The sequence below is a fragment of the Oenanthe melanoleuca genome, chromosome 1, assembly GCF_029582105.1.
Source record: "Oenanthe melanoleuca isolate GR-GAL-2019-014 chromosome 1, OMel1.0, whole genome shotgun sequence".
In the NCBI taxonomy this organism is placed as follows: domain Eukaryota; kingdom Metazoa; phylum Chordata; class Aves; order Passeriformes; family Muscicapidae; genus Oenanthe; species Oenanthe melanoleuca.
The window spans coordinates 26954493-26979465 of record NC_079333.1 but is presented as its reverse complement, the minus strand read 5'-3'; the positions used below and the strand labels follow the sequence as shown (position 1 = coordinate 26979465).

Below are 24973 nucleotides of genomic sequence, written 5' to 3'. Positions count from 1 at the left end.
GCAGGGAACCAGAGCTGTAATCCATATTTAAGATGCAAGTGCACTGTATCATTGTACAGCATCTTTGTTTTGTTCTCTTTTTCTTGTTATATGCACTTAAATCTTCACCAGTGGTTCTAGCATCTCCCACTTTTGTAGACAAAAGTATCTTTAATTGCTCCAACATTTCATCTGGATAGATGTGAGTATCCAGATGTGCTCCAGGTGTAGCACAAGAAATGTTCCAGAAGTATTTCTCCCAGTCCCTGTGGGTCACATCACTTCCATCCCTGTTGCCTGAAGGCCTCATTTCCTCTGGTCAGAGAGGCTTTATGTCCTCCCAGACTTGCTCTCTTGCTGTGGGCAAGCACATCTAGACAGCTCCTAAGTCCCACCTTTGCTTACTGCTTGATAGAGCACTTTGAGTTTCCTTTAAGAATTCCTTTCCTTGAATGTCTCCACGGCTTTCCTTTGATCCCCCAGGCACAGTGAGTTTTAGCTTGTTCAATGATTCCTGAGGCATGGCTTTGAGTGCAGGAAAGAGAACCAGATACAGGTTTCTGCCAGCTCCTGGGAGGCTATTCCAGCAGGAAGATATTCCAGGATATGCTTTGCAGAGAGAGACTTGTGCCTGCTGCCTGCAGGGCTGGATAGAGCCACAGCACTGCTAACTCTTCCCTGCTCTCTGCCCATGCACTGGATGGGGCTGCCAGGAGGAATTCCCAGAGGAATGTGCACAGCCATGGCCTGGGGCTGCCAGCCTCAGCCCCCTTCAGCTACACTGAAGGATAGGAACAGACCAGCACCTGAGCTGGCCCATCTCACTGGTTTTTCTTCTCTCCTTCTAACAGAGCAGCGATGAGGGGGCTCCTCCCAGAAAGGATGCACAGCTGCACCTCATTGAGTGACCCTGGCCATGAAAGCCCATCTTCCTGCACTTCCCCTCCTTTGGGAAAGTGCTGACATTCCACTCCACCTCTCAGCTGACTGACAGTGTGTGGAAAAGCTGGGGAAAGCCTTGCAGCTTTCAGTCAGAGGCTGCACATCCTCCTTATCCTGTGGTGCTTGTCCCTCACTACAGTCAGGATGTAAGGCTCTGGTCAAAGCCTAGAGCACACCAAATGGCACACTTCAACTTCCAGCCACCCTGTGCAGCCAGCACAACCATTGTGGCCCACACTTTGCCCTTTTCCAGCTTTTGTTAGGACTGATTCATCAGTCCCAAGCACTGGATTGCCTTTTCCTGCTAGGTAACCTCCTCCCTCTAAGTCTCTCCTTCCAGCCTTCTTTGCTCGGTTCCCAAGTTCTTCAGGCTGTTATTTCATACACCTTTGGCTATCTGAGATCACTGTCCATCAACCTGGCCTAATTTTTCTTTGTAGACTTCTGGTTTTGCCCACCCAGGCCTGCACAGAGGTGGGAACCTTGTTCTCCCTTCCTTCCAATTTCTGCTCCAGGTGACGCTGGCTGCACACGTCCTCCTCATTACCTGTCAGATCCCAGTCTTCCTTTCATTGCTTCTGGTTTTTTACCACTCTCTTCCTTTCTCCAGTTGTTTCTCAACTCTGGCACTAGCAAGGAAATGCCAGTTCACTGCTCTGTAAAGCTGCCCAACCAGATGAGGGGCTCTTGGAGCCACAGGCAGATCAAACAGCAGGGGCAGGATGTCAAGGACGGATAAAAAAGGGCTAAATATAGAGAAGGTGCAGCTCAGGACTGTGTCCAAACACTTAAATCCCTCTGAGGGAACACTCTAAATGAAGTTGGGAATTGTTCTCAGCCTCAGAAGGACAAGGAGCCACAGATGAGAGATAATAATAGCTCCATCTTTGCCCGTCGCCTCCATCCGTCACGTCCCAGTGCAATTTGTGGAGTGAGTTACCTGATGCCCAGCACAGTGCAGCTGCCTCCCAGGAGGACCAGGGCAGGTGTGCAAAAGAGCAGCTCGTTATGGTCATGTAAATTTAGGGCAGGAAATGGGAGGAACAAAATGGGGGAAGAAGAGAGGAAAGGGAGATGGAGTTTGGCCAAGGCATGTTCCTGCCTTGACTAGCAGGATCTTAGGGATACACATTTCTTGTGGATCTGAGGGTCAGCTCACAGTTGCTCAGGGTGGTTGCCCAGGCTAGTTTTAATGGGAAAGGCTTCTATATGGTGCACGCTTGGTGCTTTCTGGAAGTAAGGGCTCTTTCAGGTGAATGCTAAGCACTAGAGGAAACCAAGTCCTTAGGTACCTTTGAAAGAAACAATTCACCACTCTCAGCACAGCTACTGACAGGAGGACCTTGGCACCAGCACTGTTCCAGAGTATTGCCTCCTGCAAGAGCCACCAAAGAGCAAGAACAGCACAGCCAAAAAGAGCCTGGGCTTGGTCAGCTCATGCCAGTCCTGTTCTGAGCTCTGCCTTAGCTGTGCTCATTTAGTTCACAGCTCTTGGCTTTTGAAATCACATTTCACTTCTGCTCTCCTATATGTCAGTTGTTTTTCCCTCCTGCCTTTCTAACAAATTTCTTGCTGCAGCACTCCTGTGTGTGGCCAGCCAAGCCCATCCTGAGTCCTTCAGTGTCTGCCCATAGCAGATCAAAGCTGTGGTGCAAGGCAGAGGAGGATCTGGAATCATCCATCTTCTGCCTTTTCTGCCACACCCTGACTTTCCAGAGCAGTGGCCATACCCCTTGCACAACGCCATGGAGGTGGCCCAGCTTGCTCCCCGGGAGCTGTCCCTCCAAGTCACCTGCGTCACTCCCTGGTGGGGCTAAGGGTGCAAGTAATGAATGGAAAAGGAGGGAAGGTGAACCCTCTATCATCTGTTCCTAGGGAGCTTCCCCCACACTGCAGAAGGAGTGGTCGCTCTGTGAAATGTTGGGAGAGGGCTGTTAGTGGAAAAGGGAAAGGTGCAAGAAGGACTCAGTGTGAACAGGCAGTGTCCCTGGGTCTCTGTGTAATCCCTGACCAGCTTCACAGGCTCGCCCTGGTGACCCTGGACTCCTTGCAGAGCCGGATACAGAGATGATCCCTCTCTCCTGTGATGGAGATCAAAGGTCAGGATAAAATTACCCTGCTCTGCTCCTTGCTTTTTTGAGGGCTCCTTCTCCACCCAGAAGAGCAGCCAGCTGCAAAGAGGTGTGCACAGGGTGCACTGGGAGTGCAGGGCTGTGTACAGGCAGCAAAAGCTGAGGGGAGGTGTTACCCTCCCACTCCGGTCTGGAAACGGGTGAGATTTACCTGCTGAGTGGAGAACAAGCAACCCCATCCCAGTGCAAAGGCCCCTCACCATTGTAAAGACACCTCAGTGCTAACCCCAACTCCTTTCCATGATCTCACCCTCCCTCATCCTCTGATGGGATGAGCCCTTGCTCCAAGGCTCCCCACAGAATCACTCCAAGAACCTCAGCGTCCCAAATGCCAGATTCACCAAGGTGACTCCAGCCATTGCAAGGCAGCAAACTTACCGGGATCTGCAGAGCAAGGTGGGTTGCAGCCCCCTCTGGATGGGACCCTCACAGCCTGCCTCCCCTGCTGAGAATGGCTCCTCACTGCCCAGAAGTCCCTTGTACCTCTGCAGCCTCCAGGCAGCCCCGTTCGTCCACTCAGTGAGTCCCTCGCTCCCTCTCCGCTCCTCAGCCTCTCCCAGGACTGATCTCCCCATGGGGAGCTGAAAGGCTGTGCACGGGAGGGGTTAGGGGAGGGCTGATTCCAGGAGCAGCGTCAGGCAAATTAAATCAGACACCAGAGACTTGGGGAAATCGGATTGGGACGTAATGCAAAGCAGGTGGATGGGGAGGGGTGAAAAGAGAGAGTAGCACACTGCTCCTGAAGGGAAAGAAACAATCCCAGGCGGATTTGACTCCCTCTGTTTATATCAGCAACAAACTAATAAAGTGAAGATTAGCCAGAACAGCCTAGGATTATCAGTCACCAGGGCAGGGCTTGCTGTACCTCACAGTCGCAGGAATTCCTGTTTTCCCAGGGACAGCATGCCACTTGTGTCCTGGGCAGGGCAGAAAGAGGGATGCTGCCACCACAGAGGGCCTGCAAAGGGAAAACCAATGGCAGGGTCACCACACCCTCTCTCAGCTGCAAACAGGGCTCTGGATGGGGAAAACAGAACTGGGCACAAGGGCCAGGGGTGGCAAAAGATTTGGTGGCATGCCTTTTGGCAGCCACTTTAGTGGGATGCTTCGAGGGGATTATCTTGGCCTCAATCTCTTTTAATCTCTCCCGCGGCTTTGGCCCAAGCCTGAGATAAATACCTTTTAACGGATCTCATCTGACGTCAGGATGCCATCAGTCTAATCACCCAGGCCACCTTTGGGCAAAGCAAGGCAGAGATGGACACCGGCCCCTCACCCCCCCAACATGACCTCATCCAACAGGAACCACCCAGCACCCCCCACAAATCGCTGGGATGGACCTGTGGGTGTGGGATATGACAGGCCCCTCGCCAGGGAGAGGGAATTCGAAATGCACACAGTCAAACTTTTTCCTGTGACCCTGGGGAGGATGGGAAGCAAAAAGGGTTGCCGACACAGGTTTCCCAAGCCTGCGTGTTAAGAAGTGTCAGGATTCCGACTGAGGAAGGACTTCCCTTCCCGTGGAGCACGGGCCCTGTGCCAACAGTGACAAGGGGATCACCCATCCACCTCTTACACCACTGGCCCTGGCTCTACAGATTTCTTCCATCTGAAGAAAGACCCCCATCTGCACTGGGGGTCTCCATACACAATTCACCAAAGCTTGAGTATGTCATGACCACAGACTGATCTCCTGCTCTAATGCTTCCCAGGAAAAGGGTCACTGCTCTTTTAGATACTCCATATCCACCCCATTCAATTCCTATTTGGCTACAATATAATCCCATCTCGGGACACTAATCCCCTGGGCAGTGACAGCAGATTGTCTATCAGGGTGGAAAATGATAAACAAAATCTCTCTTCTGCTTTCAGGGACAATTTAGTGCATGGAGAGGGAAAAAAAAAATGAAAACAAAAAAAAAGGAAAGGTCTCGCTATAGGGAAATATGAGTGTACAGTGCTTTTACTTAAAGGCACTCCTCACCCTTTCCATGTTAGTCATGTCACAGTTGACTTTATCTCTTGGTCTCCCTTATTACAAGTAGCGACATCTGGGCAAATACTTTGTTATCTTTCACTGAGGGCTCAATCCCTTCCCATCATTTGTTAATTAAATTTCAATCTGAAACAAGAGTGCTGGTCTCCCTGGTATACAGAGTCAAGCTCCCATCAATATCTGTGTCCAGCATTTGGCTTTTATTCCATATATTCACAGTCCCTCACTCTTTCTGTCTCAGGTCACTTTGCAAGGTTCTGGAGCTTGCAGGTGCTTAGGAAATTCAAAGGCTTTGAGTTCCTGACTGTGAGACAGACCAGCTGAAAAGACTCCAAGCTCCTCCCCCTCAGATTTAACCCTGGATGGCCAAGAAGTCGGCACTGAGAGGGGTGGGGTGAGAAGAGCTTGTCTTCTTACTTCTGAGTGAGACAAGCACGGTGAGGCAGCAAAGAAGGTTCCTGGTGTCACTGACTTCCACACTGTGCCCTTCTCCTGTTTTTCAGCTGCTGGGACACCACAGAGAAGAAAGCTGCCCCCTCCCCATCACTATGGCTCTACCACTCTAATACACTGCTCCAGGCCTCCGTGGTCCTGGTCCTCCCGTGACCTGCCAGGCCCATGGCGTGTGACAGTCCACAGGGCCCCCTGCACTCAGAACTCATCTCTGGCCCGCAGCACCTTGGGGTGCTGCTCCCCGTGCAAGCCAGGCTTCTGTCCCTGACCCGCAGGCTTGCTCGCACGGCCGGGAGCACGAGGCGCTGGGGAGGATCTGCTGCGGCGAGCAGCCCCCTGATGTTGTTCTCCACCAGGCTGGTCCTGCTCCGCAGCCCTCTGCTCCATCAGCTCCTCTGCCTTCACCCGATCCTGCATGGAGACAGAAATGATGTGAATCCTCCCTGCTGGGGTCTTGACAAACATCCACCCACCCTCTCCAGAGCCCAATCCCCCTGAGCAGGGCCCAGCACCCGCTGGCCCCTCCACCAGACACCTTGCCAGAGGGCAACTCCCAGCTGCTGCACTAGGCCGTGGCCCAAGGAAAGCCTAAAAGTTGCACCTCAGGGGATCTGATCTCACTTGGAGGCACTTGTATTTGTCCCCTCACCTGCTCAGCGTGCTCCTGGGAGTGCGTGTACCAGAGGGCAATGGCGCAGCGCCTGCCGCGGCTCACGGCCCACACGCCGTGGGGGTTCTCCTTGCCAGAGCTGAAGGCCACCAGCCTCCCACACTTGGGACGTACCTCAGCCTGCCAGGAGAGAGACAAGGGACCGTGAAGCCAGCAGACCCCAGCTCTGGAGTACACAGTCCTTCCACAGAGGTGACACTGCCTCTGGGAATGTGGAAGAGCAGAGAGCTGCTAGGCATCTACAGCCAGTCTATGAGCAAGGCAGGCTTTGGAGAGGGACAGAGAGAATCAACGGGACAACAAAGGTCACAGGCACCCACAGACTGGAAGAGTCTGGAAAATCTCAGATAGGAAAGAGTCAAACTCTCCTCTGTCTGAGATTTGCCTTAATTTGCCTTTAGCTGTCCCCATTTGAATCTGCCACTGCTCCAGCACTGGATTGTTTTTGGAATGGTGGGATCCAATAACCAACCAGTTTCCTCCTGCCCAGACCAAGTCTCGCCCTCAGTCCTCTCTCCCTCTTTTGGCCAGTCCCAGACTTACTGTGACAGTCACAGTGTCCATCTCAGTGAAGAAAAGGCCCCCACCTTGGAAGTCATCATTGAGGTAGAGAATGCCACTGTGGACAGAAAGAAAGAGTACATACGTACGGTGAAGCTTATTGCTGCCAGGTGCTTCCCCACACTCCTTGTCACAGGTTCAAAAGCAAGTAGACCAGCTAGCAGGAGAATCCATCTGAGGGTGTTAAATACAGCAGTGTCTAGCTCAGGGGAGTCCCTGAGCTGCAAGCCACAGGAGGCTGGGAGAGTATGTCAGGGAATTAGCTCCACACACTTGTCCCACTTTATTTTGGTTTGTTCTTAATCCCCTGCAGCATGCATCTGTGGCACTGTTGTGACAATGCCCTGGGCCTGATAGACCTTGTTTCTAACCTGTTGTTTATCTTTCAAGGTTGGGAATAATGCAACTTCTGGAAGAGGAGACTGATCAGGAAAGAAAGCCATGTCTTAACAGCCAAGGAATTTCAGGGTAATATTAGAATCAGAATGATCAAAAAGAGAACTGGTGCACGTAGAAAAGAAAATTAAACCAAGAAACTTTTTTACTAAAGTTATACAAAAAGAGAAGTAGTGAGGCCCCTTCACAGCACAGGTGAGACCACAGTAGAGTAGGTGAAAGAATGGACCACAAACTACCCGGGTTCCTCTTGGTATTCAATCAAGCTGATAGAAAACATCAAAGGAACAACAGAGGCTCTTAATTAATGGGACTGAGAGGAAGAAATACAAATCAACACTGTGGTTGCTGAAGCAATGTTGAAGTACATAAGGGCAGTGAGAGGATTACCAGCCCTGAAATACAGGAAGTTGTAGCTCTTCTGCCACAGGGTTTTAATAAGACTGTGAAGCTGGGTGCTGACATGAGTGGAGAAAAGCAAGGACAGCTCTCGCACATCCAAAGGGACAGGAAGATAGGGATAATGGCTGAAGCATAAACAGTGTTATCCTGACCTCAATAGTCTGCAGGGCTTTAGACTCCATTTCTGAGAAGGGTAATTGGAGGACAAAGAGTAAATGGAAAATGGTCTTAAAATGTAACGTGGGGGTACTAAAATTGGGCTACCCACACAATGTTTGAAAAAACAGTGGGTTTTCCAAGGAAACACTACCTGCCTAATCTCAGCAGTTTGGACTCTTGTAAAAGGACTCAGAATGGTGCCATGGGGGAAATTTCTAACTAAAAGAGAAGATGAAGATGAGCATGAACAGCACACAGGGACCAACGTACTCTGACACCCAAAGGAGCACTGTGCACCCAGAAGAGCATCACTTGAACTCGTGTGCCCCTAGGTCCAAACCTATTCAATATTGTCATTAATGCCCATAGCACAGATCCACAGAAAAGATCCAGGAAGTCTGGCACACAGGGACTTTGTTCAAAAGGACACCATAAGAGCTCAGCCCTTGAGCTGATTATTGGGCAGTCATAACTCAAGCTACAAGAGGACAGGGATACTCCCAAAAACAGCTCAGTGGCATGGATTCTGGGAAGGTATTTTACCATCCATTCAAGTGGAAGTCAAAGAACTCGGGGAGCAGTGAAGGGACAGGATGGCTTCCTCACAGGAGGGACAGAGATCTAACCAGTTACACGACAAAGTCTGGTAATTTTACAATCTGGTTATGCCAAGTAAACACCGCTATCGGAAGGGAAACAACTCAATGATAATGGAATTCCCTCTAAGTCCCATATCCTCATCACAGCTGCTTAGAGATTTCTGCTCTGGATACAACTACCATTCAAAGAAAAGACAAGTAAAATTTCTGGATGCTCAGGGATGAGATGGAAAGTAGAAGGAATCAGCTGTAGTGAACTGACCTCATCTGGCTGCAGTGTGCAACAACTGGCATCACCATTAAACTGTATTTCAGGGTCTTTCACAGAGGAGTAATAAAACCAGCCACAGACTGGAAAAAACATAAACTCTCACGTGGAATGGAAAAACCCAACACAAAGTATTTGCAGTGAATCTTGAGAGAATAGTCACTGAAGTACACTGACTGCTCAAACAGAAGGAATCCAAGGAGCTTGACTATCCCTTTCCTGTAATTCACAGAATTCTGTAAAAGATGGAACTTGACTACAGGAAACAGCCTGTCAAAAGGGCTGACAGCTGACTGTAGTACTGTGGTAGACCCACAAGCTAACAGTTTGATATCATGGTTCTAATTTGTGCAGCCTCCCAGCCTCATTCTGCTCTCTGTTAAAGCTGGCTGTTTGAAGCAAGAAGGGAAAAAGGGCAGGTCTTCCCAGCCTAGGGAAGGTGTTTCACACCTCGTTCTGAAGATGCTGATACAGCCTTCTGCCTGATGCTACAGTCCTGGATGGCTTTGAGCCAACCATCACCCAGCTTCTATAAGCTAAGCTCATCCTCTGATGGGGCCAGGGATGTCTTCACATGATCTAATGCAGGTGCTCTTACCTGTAGTCCCTGTACACATAGGCAGGAGGCTCCTTCCAGCACTCTTGCCCCTCAGGATCCAAGAGACAATTATCAGCATGGACGGGATGACTAAGATCCATGCGGCCTTCCTGTTCCCCTGAAAATATGTAAAAAGGAATATGGGCATTTTCAGTTTCAAGAAAGAATAAAGCAGAGAGAAAGGGAAAAGAAAAACAGATTAAAGGGAGCATAGTCTCCTGAGAGCACATGGTGAGGAGTGAGGAGACTCTCTGGGAGACAGGGACTAGCAGGATGAAAGGCTCTTTACCGTCTACAGCTCTGCGACACACAAGGTGTGTGAATGAAAAATGGAGTTTCTTTCCAGGAGTGAAATAGGACTCTATGATTTTCCGAGATTTCTCACTAGCCTGCAGAAGCAATTTGGCGTCTCTCCATTCCACGTCCCCATTTTGGGCTAGCTACAAGTGAAAAACAAGTCTGTTACAATACTTACAGAGACACTCTAAGAGATGATACACGTACACAGCACGGAGAAGAGACCTTTGTAAAGTCATGTGGTCACTCAGGCAAGAATAGAACGCATTTTCTCATTTAAATATAACTCAGGAGCACAACTGTACAGCACAGCAGTTATTTTCTTCTCCCTGGCCCATGAAGCCACATCTGCATCATTTGTAGTAGTCTCCCACTACACAAGAGATACTAGGAGACTGGAGTGAGTCTTGAATGAAGAGTCCTAAGATGGCAGGAATGTTGGAGCATACGACTTAGAAAAAGAGGCCAAAAGAAAAAGAGGCTTTCTTCAGTCTAGAGAAGGCCAAAGGAACATCTAAGTACAGCCTCCTGTCACCTAAAAGGCTGTTATAGATGAGATGGAGACAGAGTCTCCTCAGAGAGACACACTGAAAAGAGGCAGCAGACAAAAGCTGCAGCAAGGGAAATTTTGACTAGATATGAAGAAAAAATTTCACCTTCACAAGACTGGTACAGCACCAAAAAAGGTGCCCAAAGAGCCTGGAGAATCTCCACCCTTGGAAATGTTCAGAACTTGCCTACACTAAGAATTGAGGGATTTCATCTAGCTTTGGAATTGGACATGCTGCAAGCTGGAGGTCAGATTAGAGATCTCAAGAGGCTCCTTCTACCTTAATTTATTCTCCAGCTCTATACTAAGCATGTCTGTAAGGTTACCTCACAGGGTCAAGCAGTCCCAAAACCCTGCCTCACACAGGAGGAAGCACTTGTCAAGCCCTCCATGCACAAAACTCCTGAATGTGATTGAGGAGGAAGCAGGTCAAAGGAGACCACAAGTGTTGTGAGGGAGACAGCACACCCACGATACCACCCAGAGTGCAAGTCACAGAAGAAAACACTCAGGTGGCAAACTCTCTTTATGGACAATTAAGAAGGCAGCAGACTCACAGATGCATTTTACCTGCATGGCCTTCAAAACAGTTAACCCTTCAAATCTCTCATGTGGGGTGTGAGGCGACCGTCTTGCCCGGTACCCATCTCCTGCTTCCCCCGCTGCCTGGAATAGAAGGATACAGATGACATGCATTAGACTGCCACCTCTCTCCATGGAAACCCTACTGCCCTGCCTGCTGAAGAGGAGAGTACACACACAGGAATTCCTACAGGATCCTGGCCTCACCTTTGTCAGCCGGAGAAGGTCCTTGCACTCAGACTCTGTCAGCACTCTGTCGAACACAACCCTCTGGGTTCCATTCATCTGCTGGGAATCCATCGTGACAACAATCCCCTCAAAAGGCAAAGGACCTGTTGAGAAGCAAGCACAGACAGGCATGAGCAAGCTTTGGCCAAGAATCCCTCAGACACCAACCCCAGCCTGGATAAGGAAGTGGAGAGACACTGTACATTCTCTGAGAAGACAGGACAGTTCCCCAGAAGTGCCCGCTCCTCGCAGACCCCTCACATGCTTCAGGGGAACCAGAGCACCAGCTGGGGAAGCTGGCCTACAGCACGTGCTTCAGGAGCCAGCAGAGGCTTGGGACTTGCTGGGAGAGCAGCAGGGAGCTGGGGGAAGATGAGTGCACTGTGGATTGCAGCAGCAGAACAGGTCCAGCCTACTGGAGTGAGGCTCTGGAGAAAAGAAGCAGGTAAACACTTCCATCAACCTTCCTTTCAATCATCTTTCATCTACATCTTATCCCAGAATTATCTCTGGTGAATATTTCTGCTTTCTTCATCCCCAAAGAGAAGCACTGGATATTAGCTGATGATTTAGCTTTTTAATATTTGGCCTTTTTTCCCACCCCCTCTGGCCTCTGGATGAGGAGGAACACCAAGGCGCTCAGGCCCTTAGAAGGCTCTACTCTCACAGGTGCCACAGCAGGGAACCACTTGGGATCATTTTAAGCACAGACTCCACGACAGAGCCTTCCAAGAGGCTCTGTATCCACACATAACAACAGGGACCGGAAGAACACGAGACTCTGCACTACAGTCGGTATTATTCAGCCACCAACCCTTTGGACTTCTGTTTTCCAGGGAAAGACTTGCCCAAGCTACATTGCCTGCTTCCAGTTCCATTTCCTGGCCCCTCCCTTCACGTCCCTTTCAGAAAAATGTTGATTGAAGTTGGGCTGGTGGAGCTGAATCAGGCTTGGTGTAGACACTCCTGGCACACTGAACAGGGATCTGCAGGTCCACAGGCTTGTCACACACTCAGGCTGTTCTCAGCTTGTCCAGCCACAGTGCCCTTTGAGTTTGCATGCCAGAGATGTGGGGAGATTGTGCAAGATTACACATGCATCAAAGAGGAAGAAAAGAAGAGTGAGAAGACTTGCCGAGCCATTCAAGTCAGTCTGCATCTATGGTTGCATTCAAATGTCTGAGGGTGGAAGACGGCCCTTAGCCTGAGTAAAACTGGCTGACTGCATCCAAGACCTCCTTCAAGCTCTTTTACTCACCTCTCTTCTCCCTCTCTTCCACATCCAGAGTTTCCCGCTTTTGCTTCTCCTGATCCTCTCTCGGGAGCAAGGGAACAAACAGAGACCAGGGCTGTCAGTACACAGAGCTATGCCCAACCCTCCTCTGTAGCAGCATTTCACATCCTTCCAGTTCATTTTGTGCCCATTTCTCTACGTATTACTGTTCCTTGTACCACCCCTACTTATATTGCAGTCCTAGCTGACATGCCCAATCTTACCTGTGTTTCTGCTTTAGGTTTTCAGGAATCAGCTCATCTGGAGTCCAAAGATCCTGTAGGAAAAAAACACAGGTACACAGTACACAACAAACCTTGCACTGCTTCTCCAGTGAGTATCAGACCAACCACTGCTGCCCACTTCTCAGGACAGATAAATTGAGCCAATGCCTATGGCTACAGCAGCGATTTCAAATTAACTTCAGTCCTGGAGCAGCAGAAAGGCCTTAAAGATCCACCTCTTAAGGACCTGGGGGTCCTACTCATCAGCATCTGATGCTTTCTGGATCACAGCCTACTAAAGTGAATTCTGATAACTGTGATTGTGAACAATTGCTGAAACCATGGCAGGAAGATTAAGACAATACTTACAGGGTCATTAAAAGTTTCTCCCAGATGCTCCACTGCATAATAAATCAACTTCTTCTCCATCAAAGATCTCTGCACATAATGCTGAATACTCTAGGGAAGTGAAGAGACTGTCAAACAACCACCTCACACAAGACAAGCCCATCCCTGTCCAGGGCAGGGGCAGCAGCCTGCCCCATCACACTGCACAATTAAAACCCGTTCTCGGCCTGAAGGGACACTGACTGTGACAGACTAGAAGTAAACTCCAGTTTCTTCAGTCCTGGCCTTAGCACACATCTGCAGTGAAACACCTTTCCCTTTTTGTCTCTTGGACTGTGATCCTGGGACAGGGGAGGACCAAAAAGGACAGACCTGGAGCTGTAAGTACCTGTCTGGCTGTGACAGCTGCATCCTCTCCCAGTTCTGTGCGATACTCTTTCATTTTCTCCAACATGGGCTCATCCGTGGGATAGAAGAGCAAGTAGGAGGCAGCACATTCAGCAGCTAGTGTCTGGTTCCCAACTTGGGTGGGGGGAAGAGAAGAAAAGAGAACAAACACTGTTTGTTCTGAAAGACTTGAGCAGTGAATGTGAACAGGCCAGCAGCACCCAGTGTCGCTGTCAGGACCTGGCAGCTGGCCTTACACCAAGCACACATCAACCCCTGCTTAGCAGGGCCTCCACCCAACAATGGGAATGAACCTGGTACAGAACAGGCATGCCTTTAATACTTATTGGGAGCTGGTTTAGAAGAAACAGATTAAAACTAAGTATGTTCTGAAAGAGAAATGGTCCCACTTCCCTCATGCATCAGATGAGGGGGCTAGCAGCTTCTCTGAGATACAAGTTTTACCAGCGTTCTGACAGAGAACTAAGAAACAGTTGGATCAGTGCGGGGAGGAGCAGGGGTGTGCAAAAGAAGGGTTGAGGGATGTGTGAAAGTGACAAAGTGACAGGATGAGCAGTGTCACGACAGGCCATTAGTTCAGCAGGAACAGGTAGAGCTGCCTCAGAAGGAACACCACTGCTGAGGTGAAATGCATGGGTAGCCTCTAGGCAGGAAGTGAGAGCCTGGTCTGGAGCCATGTACTGAAAAGAAGGGTATAAAACACTCAGCAACATGGGAACAGCCTCAAATCACAGAACCTGGGCAATGAGACTGAAGAATACCACAAGGGACATCTCCCAAGGTGGCCACAGACTTGAATAGAGGTTCTGAGAAGAGTTAGAGGGCAAACAGAAGTAGAGCTCAGGTCTGTGTGCCCACTTTTCCCCACGACAAACTGCCCTCCAGGATCAGAGACAAAGGACAAGTGTAGGGGTGCCACAACATACTGGTTTGTGGCTCTGCTCACCCTGGCTGTAGGCAAACTGCAGCAAATCAAGATGAGATGGTATGAAATCCTCTGTGGCAGAAATTCTCCCCGGCTTTGTGGCAATTTCCAGGACGCACTGCTGCCTGCACTTCAAAACCTGAATATAATGGGCTGCAAGACAGAGGAGCAAGAAAGGCAGTAGGTCACACCCCTTCCAGGCAGGAGTGCTGGGACATGGGATGTGCCCAGTATGGGGAGGACAGCCTTCCCACCCAAACCTCCATGCCTCTACCTGCAATGGCTTCATACAGGCCAGGCTGCATTTTCTCCTCCTCATCCTCATCCTCCCAAGGCCCTTCACACAGGGCACGACACTCTTCCAGGGCTGACAGAGCCTCTGACAGTGACTCCTCCAGCCTGGCCACGGCCTGCAGGTACTCATCTGCATCATAGTGCTGCACACCAGTCTCATATGCTTCCTGTGAAGGACAGATCCAGGGGCCTCCATCAGAGTGGGTGACACCAAAGGAGACTTCTGAGTTGCTCACAGGGTGATGCTGACATACAGGAGCCCGCCTGCTCATGCACATTCAACCACGCAGTGACAGCAAATCCTAGACTTAAGCCAAACAACTGTCATCAAAAAGTCTCTCTGCCACACTTAGAGTGGTTTGTCCTCACCTCAAAGAGAAGGCTGCAGGGAGATCTCCCTGTAGCCTTTCAGACACAAAGGGGTCTGAGCAAGACTTTTGACCAAGTCCTGCAGTGACAGAACAAGAGGCAATGGTATTAACTGAAAAAGCATTTGATGGAAGATAAAATACTTGTTGGAGATAAGATACTTTTATACTTTTACTGTAGTAAGTCACTGAAGCAGGCTGCTCAGAGAAGCTCTGGATGTCCCATCCCTCAAAGTGCTCCAAGGCCAGGTTGGATGGGGCTTTGAGCAACCTGATCTAGTGGAAGGCATCCCTGCAGGGAACTTGGATTAGACGATCATTAAAGGTCCCTTCCAGGCTGAATCTATCTACACTTCTCTCTTTGGGAGCCCTGTCTCAAGCCATGGCCTTTGTGTGGGAAGAGATCAGGGTCCCAGACCAGTCCCTAGGGTGGAATAAGAGCTGCTCATGCGTGGCTCTGCACTGAGCCCTCACCCAGTGTGGCGTGGCCTCCAGGTCCTGGAAGCTGTCTGACTTCACCCCTGACATTCGCCGGTACTTCTCAATGTCCTCCCGCATTTGGAGGTGCTGGGGATTAGCGACGAAGAAGGTGTGAGCAGCAGACACAGCCTGATCCAGCTTCTTCAGCTGTGGAGAAAAGGTAGTAGTGCCTGTCATGCTTCTGCAGGTCTCTGCAGTTCACACCCACCCCTCACCCCAGCTGCTTACCGGGTTCACCGAATCACAGAATTACACAATGGGTCAGATTGGAAGAGACCACAGTGGGTCATCCGCTCCAACCTCCCTGCACAAGCAGGGTCGTCCTACAGCACATGGCATCAGATTGCATCCAGATGGTTTTGGAATGTCTCCGGTGAGGGAGATTCCATAACTGCTCTGGGCAATCTGTTCCAGTGCACGGTCACCCGCATAGTAGAATTATTCCTAATATTCCACCTAAAGGTGGAACTTCTGCGCATCAGTTTTTGCCTGTTGCCTGTTGCAGCGGCTGGCACCAGTGAGAAGAACCTGGCTCCATTCCCTTGGCAACCCCCTTGCTGATATTTCTGCGCATCACTAAGGCTCCCTCTCGGCTGTTTCTTCTCGAGGCTGCAGAAAGGCGTTCGTTCACCCCTCGGCCTCCCGGGGACCCTGCCGGAGAGCCGTGCCGCGCACGACAGCACCCCGGAGGCGGCAGCCGCCCCGCTCCGCAGCGAGCCCGCCCGGGGCCGGTGCCCACCTGGAAGAAGGCCACCTGCAGGTAGTTGTAGGGCTCCCTGCGCTGGAAGTCGCGGCGCACGGCGCGGCTGGCGCGGTGCGCGGAGGGCGCGGGGCGCAGCCGCCGGCCCAGGCAGCGCTGCAGGCAGCCGGCGCGCTGCAGCACCGGCCCGAGCAGCGCGGCCTCCCAGCGCCTGGGCCCGCCGGCGAAGGGCTCCTGGCGGGCGCAGGCGGCGCGGCAGGCGCGGCGGGCCGCCCGCAGCCCCGCGTAGCTGTGCAGGGCGCGCTGCAGCAGCTCGGCCGCCCGCGCCCAGTCCCGCGCCAGGTACGCCCGCACCCCGTCCGCGTACAGCAGGTCGAACGGCACCAGCCGGCCCGGCGACGTGGCGGCCGCGGCGGCGGCGAGCAGGCTGAGGCACAGCAGCGAGGCCATGGCTCCGGCAGGGGAAGGCGGAGAAGAGGAGAAGGGGTCCGGGCCGGGCGAGCGTGCTGGCGGGCCCCGGGCTCGGCCCACCCCGGGGGCGGCGCCGGTCCGGGGCCGCGCTGGGCGGGCGGGCTCGGCCCGGGCCCCGCTGCGCCTCGGGGGCTCCCGGTGCTGCTGCCGCTCCCCCTGTCTGACGTGGCCCCCCTGTCCGGGCGGCCGCCCCAGGACGAACCGTCCCTTCGACGTGGGTCACCCAAATGCCTCCAACGAGGCCTCTCCTTGGAGTCACGCTCGGACACTTCATGCTCCCATCACACGGAAAACTGCTTTGGGGGGGAAGGGCTACCTATCTCCCTCTGACATTGCCAAACCTTTGCCTATGGCTGGAACCGCAGCCAGCACCAGCCAGAAGGTCCATCTCCCACACAGAGCTCTTGCCTCTCCCTGACAAGGGCTGTGTCTGGAGCAGGAGCCTGCTCCAGACCTCACCACTCCCATCTTTGATGGTGTGAGCAGTTGAGGGAGCCTTCCCCCAGAAGCCTCTGTCAGTTTTCCTGTTTGGCTGAGAAGTTCAGGCCATCTGAAGTTTCACACAAAGTCTGCACTGGAATCAAGAGTTTGCACTGGTGAAATAAGATGTTAAGGGTCTCAGAGTCTTCTTGGAGAGAATTCTTTCCAAGCCTGGAGTTGCCTCTAAGCAAAACCTTTAGCTGAGCAATGTTAGAAACCCAAGGCCTCTGCTGCTTAGCACCACTCTGAAATGGACAGAAGACCTTTCACCCAGTCTCCCATGACAGCTCCTCTAAGGGCATCACTCCCTTTCCTGGGCTGCTAAGCATCTGTTGCCTTTCAGAGGAACTGACAAGAAAGGATGAAGAGGGAGGAAAGGAGCCTCGCACATTCTGCATTTCCCTTCCAAAAGCCTGTGAAGCTTCATTAAACATCGGGCCAATCATTTTGTTTCTATGGAAACAAAATTATTACTAATATAGTATTTTAAAAACAGACACACGATTGACACTCCAAATATAGAATTTTAATACCATTCTGCGTCTGCCTTGTCTCTTAGGGCAGAGCGGATGCGAGGGTGGAGTTCACAAAGGGACGGGACTGGCAAGGGTGCCAAGTGGCGGTGGCAGCGGTGGATGTGTTTGTAACCTGAGAGCAGGCACAGGCTGTCTGTCCGTCCGTCCGTTGTGCTCCCTTCTGCGGATCTGTCCCACTTCTTTTTCCCCCACCAGCATGGGGTGCCGTGTTTTCTGCCTGCTGGCGAGAAAGATGAAAATGCAAATTAGTGATTGGGTCCCGGGACAAAGGGAAGGCTTGAAGTTTTATTTAAAAACTGTGATGGCACTGAATGTTTTTGATGCTGTCTCTCATAGTTTGGGGTCCTGGAAGGTCTGTGGCTCGCAGGCCTCTAGGGTCCTTTCACATGGCGCCTGCTCTCCGTCCTGCAGCTGCCAGACTTCATTGCCAAGAACGGAGCAGCGCCGTGGCCGGTCGGAATTCTCCTCCTCCCTGCTGCCGAGGGAGAGGCGGCGGTCGCGGCGCGATGCGAGCAGGAGACGGGAGTGCCGTGGGCTGCAGGCTGGGGTGGGCTGTGGCGTCTCGTCGATGAATGTGGTGATCTCATCTCGGAAGAAGCAGGCGCTGGAGCTGGAGCCCCGGGGCAGCAGCCCCCCCTCCAAAAATTGCCGTAGGGTCGTCAGCTCATCTTCTGGGGGCCGCCGGCGGTGCTGGTAGTCATGCAGCTGGGGAGGCAAGAAACCAGGGCCTCCAGGCTTGCGGGGGGTGGAAATGCGGATGTCGTCAGACGAAGACCACTTGTGTAGGAAGGATGGAGCAGAGCGGTGGGCGGAGAAGATGTTAGTCTCATCATGTGACATTCTCCGTGAGATAGGGACCTGGAAAACAGAGAGGGGGGCAGGTGATGGAAGACTTGAAGAGTCAGAACAGGAAGGGAGTAGCTGAGGTTTTCTCAGAGAAGAGAGTCAAGAGGACACAAAGGCGTGGGAAACTGACAGAGAAGGAAGTGGGTTGTGGGGCTGCCCCGCTAGCTTTCGGCTCACCTGCAGGTAGTGCACCTTGTCCTGGGGCAACAACATGTGGTGCATGGGCAGCAGCTTGATGTCCCGCGAGTCCCGCTTCGCAGCTGCAGCGCCGTTCGCATCGAATCTCACTTTGCAGATCCTGCCATCACCATAATCATCACACACACCATCTGTTGGCAAAGACAAGAACAGCAGTCAACACTTTTTAGTCAGAAGAGGAGCATTGTCAGGGCACCTGGACACCATCCTAATGCTTATCTGACTTGTGCTGCCCTACTTGCAGCCCTCAGGGCTCACCTCTGAACAAGGACCTCATCTTTCTGCTTGCAGCAGCACTAAAGCACCCAGACAGTGCCCTATTTCTTCTGTCTTGCCTTTGAATCGCTCACTGCCAGGTCTTGGGACCCTTGGATCAGAGCGTGCTGGGCTGAGGCCCAGCATGTCACTTCGGTTGTGGTTTGGCAGCCACACACACAATATATCTATGCTTGCAACTAGTGAGGAGGATGTCACACAAATGCTTCCTGGATGCTAGTCCTAAGGCTGCAAGTGAGTGGCAGAGCCTCTCTACAGAATAAATTTTCTCATGGTTGCTGACCCCAAGCTGTAACATGAATGTCACTGAGCTACCCACAACACCACAAGATCCTTCTCCCAAAGATCCCCTCTTTCCTCTGTAGTCTTTTGGGGCGGTTGGTTAGTGAAGAAAGGTGACTGCGGTCAGATGAGGAGCTCACCATCCTCTGTGTCTTCCTCAGACATGATAGCCACACACTGCTCCCACACGGTGCGGAGATCTGCTCGGTAGCGCTCGCAGGACCAGATGAAAGAGGGGAGCAGCAAGGTCTGCACCATGGAACACCAGAGCACAGCCAGAACCATCCAGGTGGGGGCCGTATCATAGCGCAGGCTGAAAAAACTCACGACCTTTAAGGAAAGAAAAAGCGATAATGCCAAGGAGACAGAAGTAGGGATCAAGGGACAAAGGTAACACGAATCAATTCTGTAGTAGAACATAATCTGTCTCTAAAGGATTCCTCAAGTAATTACCCTGTGTCCCTTTGAAAAACTGCTTCTGGGGTCTTGCCCCAGGTTTGCTGGACCATATTCCAAGCTATCATATCTCTAACATGAGACCTGGTGCTAGCATCCCTTCTTCCTGTGCTCATTACCAGCTGGAGCTAAATAGGTGCTAACAAAGGACACAGCCACTGGGAAAAAAAATAATCTGTGACTCAGCCTCTCCTCTTTTAAGGGTTCTTTTTGAGAACTTCTCTAGCTCTTCAATTTTGCACAGAATCGATCGGCTAGCCAAAACCTGAATGCAGCCTACAGCCATGCAAGCAGAAAGAAAAAGACAACTGGATTCATCAGCTGTTAAAGCTAATGTGTCAGTTCTCCAAAAGGAAACTGGAGCAATAGAAATCTCATTGTTTTCACAAGTAAGTTTGTAGAATAATTTCCTCTCCTCTTAGCCACTTAAAACTTGCACAGTGGTTTTAGCTGTGTGGTGTGTATTCCCCAGGCTTAGACTTAAGAAAATGCTGCTGCGGAAGGATGAGAGAATTACTGCAATCTTTTTAAAACCACCGCTCAGAATAACACAGATTCAGATGCGGCAGTTCTGCGGCTGGTGGGACAGGAGAGATCCTTCTCTAAAACTTGAGAGAAAAGCAAATCTGGTTTAACTGCAGACTCTGAAGGGAAAGGGAGAACTGGATGCTTACCAAGATAGGCACCCCAGTGAGCGTGTCATACAGGAAGACAATGGCGCTTATGAGGTTGGTCATCTGCAAGGAGGTCTTGGCTGACTCAGAGCCGTCCAGTGAAGACCTCCTTTTGCCTCGTACATCCTCCACCACAATGGCTGGCACATTGAAAGTGGTGTGTGCTGATGAAGAGCAGGATGACGCTTCTTCCGCTCTCTGATGGTGGCACCGCCGGCGTCTTCTGTGTGCCCACAGGGTTTGGTAGAAGGTGATACCCACGCACACCAAGCCCATGACGATGCCTCCAAGCAGCAGGAGGCTGAAGCACACACCGAAGCCCAGCCCTATTTTGCTGACAATGAACTGGCAGCCACGGGCATAGTAGCGCTCGCCATTGTTGTGCCAGCCGATGGAGGGCAGGGTGGAGAGGATGAATGACACCATCCAGATCCCCATGACGGCGTGCAGAGCCTGCTTCTTGGCGTTGCTCAGGCGGTAGTTGACTGGCCACCTCACCATCCACATCCGGTGGTAGGACAGGGAGGCCACTGTGAAGCAGGTGGCCAGTGCCAGTGTGTAGTACGTGGAGACAAAAACCTTGCAGATGCTTTCATTCCAGTCGTAGTCGGAGGACTCGCGCCGCAGCTGCACCACAGCATAGGTGGTGAGGGGTACTGCTGCCATAAGGATGTGCGTGCCAGCAAGGAAGCACAGCAGCAGCTCCAGAGGCTTGTGTTTCTGTTGTTTGGCCGTGATGCTGAGGATAATCCAAGAGTTGGCCAACAGAGCTAACATCCCACATGCCAGCCACCACAGTGAGTTGTTATGCAAGGTGGACTCTGATTCAGAGTCCCCCATGCTGCCACCCCTGCTAGACTGCACCCTGCCTCTGATGCTGGGATTTCGTAGGAGGGTGAGTGGGATTCTGCACTGGGGGAGCCACGTCTCTCCTCATCTGCTGCTGCAATGTGAGTTGTTTGCACGCTGGAAGGGTTTCTCAAGGCATTGCCACCAGGTGCCAGGCAGAACAGCCGTCAATTCTGTCTCGCTTCCAGTCTTCCCTTTCCCTCCTATTTGATTATATTTCTTCCCCTTGTTCTAACTTATTCATCTGGTTTTTTTTCCTCTTGTTCTCTTTCTTTCTTCCACCTTTTTTCTCTCTCATGAACACTTGCCAGTGCTTCTTCCCTCACTCACTTGGGCTCACTTTTTTTTTTTCCTCCCCATCTATTACATCACTCCTTCACTCTTCTCTCAAATAAAAACCTCTCATTACTTCATGTGGCCGCCAGATACCTTCTAGCTCAGAGACCACCTTCTGCTGGGACTGGTGAAGGCTACACCAAACAGGGACTTCTAGGGACTCCAAACAGTTTGGCAGAAGCAAGTGCCTGCTTCCCAGTGTCCTAGGGTATGAGGAGTTAGGCAAGAGTTTCAGAGACAACAGGAAAAAGAGCAAAGGTCCCGACAAAAAAGTGAGGGCGGTGTATACAGTGTGTAATTCCCCTCTCACCAAATGCCACCGCGCTCAGGGCCAGGTAGAGGTTCCTGCCAAGGCTGTCAGAGCTATCAACGAAGAGGGAAGGGTGAGAAACAAGATTCAAAGGGCTCCCTACCCAAGACCTCACTGCACTCTCACTACATTGTCCTTTTTGCTGTGCTCTTTTTGCTGGTCTTTAAAGCTTTCCTGCGCAGGGCACAGCTGGCAAACAATAAGGAGATGGCAGGGAGGGGAAGATCCTTTTCAAAGGTTCCCTTGGAGATTCAGGGCACTGTTGAAGAGAGAAAAGAGAAAAAGTAATTTAAGATCATTCTATCTTCCCAGATCTCTCCTTCTCTCTCCCTCTCTCTCCTTGCCCACACTAACACCTTGTCATGATTTAGACAGTGTGGAGCATTCCCTGTGTCTTTCACAGAACAGAAGAGCCAAATTTGCACCAATCCCTGCACAGCTCAGGCTGGACTCTGGTTCCCATCAACTCAATCCAGTGCTGCTGAGACACACCATGCTCCCTGCCCTTCCAGTCCTAGGGTGCCTATCCAAAATGTTACTAATGCCATTTCTGGCATGGAAGGTCTGACCTGCATCATCCCTTGCAATTCCAACCCTGCCATCCCCAGGCATGTGCTGCTAGACCCCTTGTTTCAGCTGTTCAGCTCCCACAGCTTCAACAGTCTTCAGACCTCAGCTTCTCTCTGCCAATGATCTGATTTTTAACCTGCTGCTCCCATCCTGTCCCATCCATGGGAGCATTCCACCATTCCAACAGTACCCTGCCATTTCACATTGGCACACAAGTCTTTCAGCCATGTTTCTGCTGGAGCAGTTCTGGTCTCCAGAGACCACCCCCCAGTCACAAACCCAGGGAACAAGACTACTAACCTATTCTCGAGACTACTTATCTTTGCCTCCCTGGTCCTACCAGCTCAGACCCTCTTCTCTGTCTTTATCCACAGGGGACACACAAGTAGTACATTCCAGGAAGGTACAGGCCTGCTCTGTGCCTTGACCAGAGCAGATGTAAACTTAAATCTCTATGTGGATGGCTCAGTACCCAAGCCTGAGTTAGTGGGTCAGCTCCCACTCCCCCCTCCTTCTGCTTCTCCCTATTTTCTCACCCTCTCGGTGGCTTCCATATCCTCACCTGAGGCTTTGTCTCCTTTCCTCCCTGCTTGGAGCAGTTTGCCATGACTGGACTGGCAATGCCCCCATTCTACTCTGTTTCATCTTTTTCCCCCCAGCACCACCACTCTTGCAGTTAGGCCTGTGGCCTCTGGAGACCGTTACAGAACTACCCGTCTCTGATAATCCCAGGAGAACAAATTTCCTTGCAGCATCTCCTTCTGCCCTTCCCAACCAGCTTGTTCTGGTGGCCCACACCGATCCCTCGATGAGGCTGGAATTCCCCCGCTTCTGCTGCCTTTGGGGCCCAATTCTGCTTCGAGCTGTGGTCCTCTCGCTCACGGAGACCGGAGTGCCCCAGAACTAAGGCAGGGTGGATGCCCAGGTCGGGGCAGCCCGTCCGCAGCTGGCCGCGCTGCCTGGGTGCACCCACCGCCCATCCCGCCAGCGGGGGAGAGCGCAGGAGACGCCGGCGGGGCTGCTGGTGCAGGGGGAGGCGAGGGAGTGGGCTCGGAGGGGAAGGTGACCCAGAATGATGGCAAAGAAGCGCGCAGAGAGCCGGGGTGCCGGGAGCCGCGGCCGGCCGGGCCGAGGTGCGCCGCTGCCCTTCGCCCCCTCCCCTCGCCCCCCGCTCGGCAGCCCGGGCACGGCGCGGGTCCGGCCGCCCGAGCCTCGCCCGGCGGCGGCGGAGCGCAGCGGCTCGGCCGGGGCTGGGCTGGGCTGGGCTGGGCTGGGCTGGGCGGGGGCCGCGGAGCCCGCGGGGCGCCCCGGGGCGCGGCAGTGCCCGGCGGAGCGGGGGCCGCCGGCGGCGCAGCGGGGGCCGATCGCGGCGGCGGCGGCGGGGGCCGGGGGGACCCATCTTACCTCTCGCCGGAGCAAGCGCTGCCATGGCGACGGGCGCCCCGCGCGGCTGTGCGCGCCTCTGCCCGGCCGTGCCGGCCCCCGGCCCCGGCCGCCGCCGCAGCTCCGGCCGCCGCAGGCAGCCGCCCCGGCCCCGCGCTCCGGCCACCGCCGGGCGGGGCTCGGCGAGGAGCGAGGGGCGGGGAGCGCCGGCGGGGGACGGCGGCGGGAGCACCGCCGGGCCGAGCAGCCAGGGGGCGGGACGGGCGGACGGGCGCGGAGCCGCCGCCCCGGCCCCGGCCCCCGCCCCGGCCCCCGCCCGGGCCCCGGCACCGGCCCCGCCGCTGCTCCCGACGGGCCGCGGCGACGGGGCGGGCTGCGGCCGGCCGTGCTCCCGGAGCCGCGCTTGGCACGGCCCAGGCACGGCGGCTCCCCGCAGTGTGCAGCCCTCCTGCCCCACGGGCCGACACGGGCCCACCCCGCAGTGCCGCTGGCGGGACAAGAAGGCACCGGCTCCCTTTTCCGAAGAGGGACGTGAGGAGGAACCCAGGCCGTAGGAGACGCGGGGAGCCTGGGTGCGAAGTGAGGGGAAAGGCAAGGAGCTGGTGCTGCAAAGGGTGCTTGGAGGGCAAGGTGCCGAGGGCATAGGATGCTCAGGGTGCCTCAGTTTGCACAGCTGCTGTGGTGGCCTCATCACCTACAGCCTGGTCCTACACATGGGGGAAAGGGGGAAGAGAGGACAGGAGACAGAGTGGGAGTAGTGCTCAGAGGAATGATTTGGTCATGTCAGAGGGGTAAATCTCCCCCTCCAGCTGTGTCACCTCAGCCAGGGCGATCCTGGCTAGAAAGTCTTCACAAGAAAATAGACATCTCATTTTCCTGTTACCTATCTTGCTACTGAAGGGAAGGCACCAATACCTTCCTTGTCTTCATTCATTTTAGGGCCTGTTGTCTGATGGTATCTCTGTGTTCCTTTTCTCCATCAGAACTGGGATAGGAGTCCATGTTGGTGGACAGTTAAGGTGCAGCTGCATTGGCACCTCAGTTTGGATCAGGAGAACACGAACAATTTAGGTGAAAGGACCTGCAAGGTGTGCAGCAAATGTGCTCTGACCATTGTGAGAATTCAGCTTTGATTTGGGCTAGGGCTAGTCTGAAGTAAGTCCCCAGGCATTTACAGTGTGGCCAAAAAGTCTTCGTCATTGTCTCTACAGATCTGCTCCTGCTTCATCACCCTGTTTGCTAAAGTGGACCTACGGTTCCAGGATCTGCTCAGATTTATCACCCTGCTGACAACGAAGATTTCATTTCTCATCCTCAGTATTGGCTGAGGTGACCCCAAATGTCTTAGATAACAAGGGATTTCATCTGAGATTTGTAGGATCAGCACAGGGAGAGGCTCCTGAGGAAGAAAGCTGGAGGTACTGCTGGTCCCAGGGGCAGCAGCGAAGGCAATTCCAGAGGTAAAAAACAGATT

At 52.8% G+C, this 24973-nt stretch overlaps 2 protein-coding genes across 2 annotated transcripts; both read right to left on the bottom strand.

The window, feature by feature from the left end:
* Positions 1 to 5228: 5228 nt before the first annotated feature.
* Positions 5229 to 16448, bottom strand: P3H3 (prolyl 3-hydroxylase 3). Its single transcript, XM_056497755.1, has 15 exons — positions 15872 to 16448; positions 15127 to 15279; positions 14265 to 14451; positions 14012 to 14143; positions 13046 to 13179; positions 12679 to 12768; positions 12310 to 12362; positions 12071 to 12129; positions 10792 to 10916; positions 10573 to 10668; positions 9445 to 9595; positions 9156 to 9273; positions 6716 to 6791; positions 6152 to 6292; positions 5229 to 5913 (listed from the first exon to the last, which is right to left on the bottom strand). The coding sequence occupies exons 1-15, from the start codon at positions 16280 to 16282 to the stop codon at positions 5701 to 5703; spliced, it is 2139 nt and encodes a 712-aa protein (XP_056353730.1). The 5' UTR covers positions 16283 to 16448; the 3' UTR covers positions 5229 to 5700.
* An 839-nt stretch (positions 16449 to 17287) lies between these two features.
* GPR162 (G protein-coupled receptor 162) lies at positions 17288 to 23668 on the bottom strand. The gene is made up of 5 exons (XM_056503166.1): positions 23521 to 23668; positions 20052 to 21805; positions 19062 to 19251; positions 18343 to 18494; positions 17288 to 18177 (listed from the first exon to the last, which is right to left on the bottom strand). Exons 2-5 carry the CDS (start codon positions 20889 to 20891, stop codon positions 17650 to 17652), a joined length of 1710 nt encoding a protein of 569 aa, XP_056359141.1. The 5' UTR covers positions 20892 to 21805; positions 23521 to 23668; the 3' UTR covers positions 17288 to 17649.
* Between the last annotated feature and the right edge of the window lie 1305 nt (positions 23669 to 24973).

Excerpts from the sequence above, each read along its gene's own strand:
- P3H3 (XM_056497755.1), bottom strand. The coding sequence starts at position 16,282 with ATGGCCTCGCTGCTGTGCCTCAGCCTGCTCGCCGCCGCCGCGGCCGCC. Across the intron at positions 9,596-10,572 it reads CTGTTTTGAAGGCCATGCAG|CTAGCCCAAAATGGGGACGT; the intron begins GTAAAATGCATC and ends TTTCACTTGTAG. Across the intron at positions 6,792-9,155 it reads TATGTGTACAGGGACTACAG|TGGCATTCTCTACCTCAATG; the intron begins GTAAGAGCACCT and ends TTCTGTCCACAG.
- GPR162 (XM_056503166.1), bottom strand. The coding sequence starts at position 20,891 with ATGGGGGACTCTGAATCAGAGTCCACCTTGCATAACAACTCACTGTGG. Across the intron at positions 18,495-19,061 it reads TGAGGAAGACACAGAGGATG|ATGGTGTGTGTGATGATTAT; the intron begins GTGAGCTCCTCA and ends CTTTGCCAACAG. Across the intron at positions 18,178-18,342 it reads ACAAGGTGCACTACCTGCAG|GTCCCTATCTCACGGAGAAT; the intron begins GTGAGCCGAAAG and ends TCTGTTTTCCAG.